Here is a 6,000-nt window from a genome sequence, read left to right as displayed (position 1 = left end):
GGTTGATAAGATTCAATGACTCATGAATTCAAAGAAAATACATGAAATGTGTATGAGATATAAAAATGTGTTTGAAGTATTAATAGGAGATTTCTGATTGTGTTAAGAACACTTGAATATAATATAAATTGTAATTTGACCTCTTTTTCAGCAACTACCTGCTACAAAGAACAACACTGCCATCTTGTGGCCCATCACTATACTTCAACTGTTATCGCTGACACAGAAAAAAAGATGCAGAATAACTGATCCTGATTGTTTTATTCAGATGACAAAGTCCAACCTTTTCTGCTAATATTTAACAAAAGACTCATCTGCACCCTTCCAGCAGTGCAAATGTATGGAAGTTACACAACTTATTCTTAAGAAATGTCTAAGTGATCTTGATCTTGATAGTAAACATATTCAGATTCTTTGTCTGTATGATTTGGCACACACACTTGAACAAAAAAACAAAGGCCTCAATGGCAGGTTCTGAGTACATTGATAGATTGGTGTCCTAACACCAAATCATTACAAAAGGATAAAGGTCAATTACTCCATGTGTCAGCCCCAGTTACCAGTGTAAAAACATGTGTCGTCAGCGTAGGGTACGCTGGGGCTTGAAGCAGTCCCATCCTGGCTTGGGGCTCAGGGTGTGTTCGGGAAGCAGGTACTCCTTCAGTCTGTCAGGTAAAGGCAGAGCCTTCACCCTGTCGTCCAGGGGCCAGGGCTGCAGGTGATCCCGGATGAAGGCCCTGCAGAGACAGCGCAGGGGGGGAGGGCCGGTCTCCTGCTCCACCACACGCCGATGGAGGTCCCGCAATGTCTGCGCATTGGGGTCTTGGTCTGGCATAGGCAGGTCCAGGGGCAGGGCCAGACTTGGGGAGGACACCCGGGCCAAGTCCAGGAGGACCTCAGCCTGCTCCAGGAGCTCAGCCGCCTGCTCTGCATCAGAACAGTCCAGCAGGGCCGTCTGGAGCCTCTGGAATACCAGCCTGTAGCCTGTCCAGCAGGAGGCTCCGTGGCGAGAGCAGTGGAAGGAGGCACCACTCTGCAGCAGCAGCACTGCCAGGGGAAAGAGCCGATCAAAGTGCTCCAGGCTGGTCACTGTCAGGGAGGGTTCCCCATCCTCCTCCCCGTCGGGGGTAAGGCAGCAGCTGGGGTCAGCCCCGTGGGCCAGAAGCAGCCGCGTGGCCCTCAGACAGAAGCGGCCGATCTCAGCTGCATCCTCCACAGAGCCCTCCAGAGCCTCCTTCACCAGAAAGACCAGCGAGGATACAGCCGTCTCTCCATCCAGTGTGGCAGCATGAACATCTGCACCTTAGGAGGGGAACAAACAACAAAGTTTCCTAAATATAAATACATTTGGACATGCTCTGCTGTTGTTGATGTACAAGCATTTCGCTACACTCGCATTAGCATCAGCTAACTGTGTATGTGACCAATAAAATTTGATTTGATGTTTAGCATTTCTGTCTTTCTGCCCATAAGCCTACTCCAAATTAAAGCGGCAGTATGTAACCTTTTGGGCGACCTGACCAAATTCACATAGAAATGTGTACGGTCATTCTAATTGAAAGCAAGTGTAAGAAGCGGTAGATATGTTCTATCCGTGTGTGGTATTTCTATGCTTCCCGTTCTTAAGTTCAGTTTTTGCGTCTTACTTTCAGTTTTGTAAACCATTCTCTACACTATACTTGCTTGTTTTGTTACAAACTGAAATTAGGGGAACTATTTGAATTTTAGAACCAGGAAAATGCAGAGTGATTCTTGCATAGTGCATTTTTAAGGTTATTTTATAGCACAGTACCTCTCTGAAGTAGCAGCCGGATGTTTTCTGTGTTATGCACAGTGAGTCCATCACTGCTAGCTAGGGCATGTAGCAAGGGTGATTTTCCTTTGGGGACAAGATCAAAAAGGCAGTGTTGAAATACAGGATATACAGTAAATACAGGTCAAAATTTCAACTCACCATTTTTTATTACCATTGTTTTCTCCCCAATTTCGATCTGGTCTCATCGCTGCAACTCCCCAACGGGCTCGGGAGGCGAAGGTCGAGTCATGTGTCCTCCGAAATATGACCCACCAAACCGCGCCTCTTAATTAACACCCACCTGCTTAACCCGGAAGCCAGCTGCACCAATGTGTCAGAGGAAACACAGTTCAACTGACGACCGAGGTCAGCCTGCAGGTGCCCGGCCCGCCACAAGGAGTCGCTTGAGCGAGTAAAGTCCCCCTGGTTGTGATACAGCCCAGGATCGAACCCAGGTCTGTAGTGACGCCTCTAGCACTGCGATGCAGTGCCTTAGACCGCAGCGCGACTCGGGAGGCCCTCAACTCACCATTTTTATCTCTTGCATTCACGTCAGCACCCATGTCCAGCAGTGTGCACATACAAGGCAGTCTCTCTGCCTCTTCACTAGCGAGATCCAAGGGGCTACTTTCATGGATCTGCGTAAGATACAGTACACTGTGTTACAGAGCCATAACAACACATTATGTATACAGAGCAAGAAATGTACTGCAGAAAAGACAGAACAGTAGTATGTTTTGCAGCTATAAGTTCTTGCTACCTGTTGTACTCACCCGATCTCGCTTGTTAATGTCAGCTCCATGTCCAGCCAGCAACCTCACCATAATTGGCCTGTTCCTCAGTACAGCAATGTGCAGTGGGTTGTAATAAGATACAGGGTCTGGGAATCAAATTATATTTAGATCAATAAAATAGACAAATAGTCTCCTAATATTTGAATGACAAGTCAGTCCTCTCACCCTCAAAGTTGAGATCTGCTCCATATCGTAGAAGGACTTCTGCTGCACAGACTAGTCCCCGTTCAGCAACCTTAAACAGAGCATAGCTGATCCCCTCCTCAAACACAGCTGACTGGGACTCCTTCTCCAGTAGCTCCACTAAAGACCTGCATAGACTGTCCTCATCCTCCGGGCTACGGCTCCTGTAAATCCAATAAGAAGACCAAGGTCAAATACAGATAAATACACAATAGAGGTTTCAGGTTAGCTTACACATTGCCATATCGATTGACATTGTGGAACTTGAGTGTCAGTGCAAGTTACTATAGCAGTTACTTATCCCTGAACCAGACTCACAGCATCACATAATGTACACTCACCTCTCTCCAGTGCTTGTCCCTTCCTCCAGACCAACAACACACAGTACGGCGTCCACCAGGGGCTGATACTCATATATAATCCTGCGAAAGCCATGGAGGAAAGGCATACTCTTGGCTGATGTGCCACTCTCTGCTGCTTGCGCTAGAACACTGGACAAGTTACACCCAAATGGAATATAATTACTACCTAAACAGGCTGTTATAAGTTATTTTATTGATAGTGCTTATCTGAAATGTTCAGACCGTTAAGGGTGGTCTCTGGGATTTGTATAACGTTACGCCCAAAACAAAAGTGCAGAATTATGCATAACTAGTTTTATTCTGCAAGTTGTGAGTGCAAACGTAACAATTATTGCCACATGCTAGCTAATATACCCACAAATTAATATTTGGTATGCATGTGGCTAGTAAGCTATAGTCAACATTGAACGCTAAATACGATTTGGCTAGCTAACGTTAGCTGTGGGCATCAGCAGACGCAAGCTAGCTACTGTAGCTCCAGACATGGCTAAAGTTAGTTCATTTGTGTTACCTGGAGCAGAACGACAGAACAAGAATTGACATGACGGCAAAACGTGCCAGCTAGCTACCAAGAATAGGTAACTAGCTATTTGGTTTTGCTTTTAAATTACCCAACGAGCTACCTAATGTTAGCTAGCTGGCTTCAAGCTGTAACGCGAGCTTACCTTCAAAACAGGAAGTGTACTTGCGGGTGTCATCCAAAAATGTTGCATTACTGCCACCTACTAGACTGGAGCACAACTCCCTTATACTTTGCTTGAGAAAATAAATAAACAAATACCATACCCTCTAACACTACCCTGCTCCACTATTTTGTATCTATTTAAGCCAACAACCTGAAAGGATTGGACACCACCCCCACCCTGTAATTATTCTGATGCCAAGTCTCACACACCCAAATACCTCTCTGCAGCCGCCACCACAACCTCAATTTTCTGTGACTTACATTCCATCCCTGCAGTACAGTTGATAACCATTGCTATAAATGCTAAAAGTTTAATCTTATTGAAACATACTGCATATCACTTGTTGGCCTAAGCGCCTTATACCACCCACCACTGCGACCTGTATGCTCTAGTCGGCTGGCCCTCGCTTCATACTCGCCAGACCCACTGGCTCCAGGTCATCTACAAGTCTATGCTAGATAAAGCTCCGCCTTATCTCAGCTCACTGGTCACGATAACAACACTCACCCGTAGCACACGCTCCATCAGGTATATCTCACTGGTCATCCCCAAAGCCAACACTTCCTTTGGCCACCTTTCCTTCCAGTTCTCTGCTGCCAGTGACTGGAACGAATTGCAAAAATCGCTGAAGCTGGAGACTTACATTTCCCTCACTAACTTTAAACAACAGCTATCTGAGCAGCTAACAGATCGCTGCAGCTGTACATAGTCCATCTGTAAATAGCCCACCCAATCTACCTACCTCATCCCAATATTGTTTTTATTTACTTTGCTGCTCTTTTGCACACCAATATCACTACTTACACACCATCATCTGCTCATCAATCACTCCAGTGTTAATCTGCTAAATTGTCATTACTTTGCTACTATGGCCTATTTATTGCCATACCTCCTCATGCCATTTGCACACACTGTATATAGACTTTATTTTTTTCTATTGTGTTATTGACTGTATGCTTGTTTATTCCATGTAAATCTGTGTTGTTGTTTCTGTCGCACTGCTTTGCTTGATCTTGGCCAGGTCGCAGTTGTAAATGAGAACTTGTTCTCAACTAGCTTACTTGGTTAAATAAAAGGTTTAAAAAAAATCCACTACTCACACCACTCCTCTCAGGATCCCTCCCCCTTGACCCATCTTTCTCTACATATGAAAACTTCTGCACTACTCTAAGCCTGGAAACCTCAACCTACTGGCAAGTATGACATTTCTGATCCCCAGCCCCATGTGCACCCCTACAGTCAACACATGCCACTACACATTCCTTTGCCTCATGCACACTTCTCACACCTAGGAACCTTTATATTTAACTAGGCAAGTCAGTTAAGAACAAATTCTTATTTACAATGACAGCCTTCTCAGGGAACAGCAGCAGAACAACATATTTTTACCTTGTCAGCTCAGGGATTTGATCCAGCAACCTTTCGGTTACTGGCCCAATGCTCTAACCACTATGCTACCTGCCACCCCTACCTCATACATACTCCTGCCACATGCCCATAAGCTTGACACCTGTAACAATGTAATGTATTCGGCACAAGAGCTAACTTTAATATCCTAACACCACTTTGTCAGGCAAAGACAACATCAAAACTCAATAGAACAGACAATGACTCCTCTATTTCACCTCTCACTCCACACTGTCTGCGTCGCAGCAAACGACGAACATCACAAACACCGGGAATCTTCCCCTTCAGTTGGTTAACTTTAATTAACATTTACTGCTACCCCAGTAATCACTCCTTTCAATGGTGCCCTTTTCTTGAGAGCAAAACAATTCACATCTCTTGCCCCCATTCGTTTAACACAGAGCGCCTGTTCCCTCTGACCAGCAGAAACACAAATAATTATCACAAGACCACTTCTGTTACCCTCCCCAATTCCACAGCTTCCAACTCTGTTTTCACCCACCCTGAAACCGCAAATGGATCAGCCAAAAGGCAAGGGTCCACTTTTTCCAAAAACTTCCCTCCTACTGTCACAGGCTCATCTTTACCCTCGGTGCAAGCCTCATGCCCCGAAAACTTCACCACACCTACCACTTCGCCCTTATTCACGTCTTCAGCTCACTCTACTTACACTTTGTACCATTTTTCTTTAACAAACCATCTCCCTTTTTTCCGCCAATTTTAACCGAGTCATGTTCACCCTCTGCCTCTCTTTTTCCCTCCACTCGTCCTCC

General features: G+C 45.4%; 1 protein-coding gene across 2 annotated transcripts; it reads right to left on the bottom strand.

Annotated features, from left to right (window-relative positions):
• Window positions 1–242: 242 nt before the first annotated feature.
• asb6 (ankyrin repeat and SOCS box containing 6) lies at window positions 243–4,006 on the bottom strand. 2 transcript variants are annotated; one of them, XM_021605843.2, is made up of 7 exons: window positions 3,800–4,006; window positions 3,114–3,263; window positions 2,755–2,936; window positions 2,569–2,675; window positions 2,325–2,433; window positions 1,793–1,879; window positions 243–1,302 (listed from the first exon to the last, which is right to left on the bottom strand). In XM_021605843.2, exons 2-7 carry the CDS (start codon window positions 3,218–3,220, stop codon window positions 581–583), a joined length of 1,314 nt encoding a protein of 437 aa, XP_021461518.2. In that variant the 5' UTR covers window positions 3,221–3,263; window positions 3,800–4,006; the 3' UTR covers window positions 243–580. The 2 variants fall into 2 exon arrangements, with proteins under 2 accessions (XP_021461518.2, XP_021461517.2); XM_021605842.2 differs by having other exon boundaries at window positions 3,646–3,803.
• Window positions 4,007–6,000: the final 1,994 nt, after the last annotated feature.

Source organism: Oncorhynchus mykiss, chromosome 6, assembly GCF_013265735.2.
Source record: "Oncorhynchus mykiss isolate Arlee chromosome 6, USDA_OmykA_1.1, whole genome shotgun sequence".
NCBI lineage: Eukaryota > Metazoa > Chordata > Actinopteri > Salmoniformes > Salmonidae > Oncorhynchus > Oncorhynchus mykiss.
The sequence above is the reverse complement of the archived record's forward strand: the minus strand, read 5'-3'. Positions and strand labels throughout refer to the sequence as shown.

Coding starts and splice junctions, on each gene's coding strand:
- asb6 (XM_021605842.2), bottom strand. CDS start 3,677: ATGTCAATTCTTGTTCTGTCGTTCTGCTCCAG. Junction 3,264..3,645: donor GTTCTGTCGTTCTGCTCCAG/GTAACACAAATG, acceptor TAACTTGTCCAG/TGTTCTAGCGCAAGCAGCAG. Junction 1,880..2,324: donor GAATGCAAGAGATAAAAATG/GTGAGTTGAGGG, acceptor TTGTCCCCAAAG/GAAAATCACCCTTGCTACAT.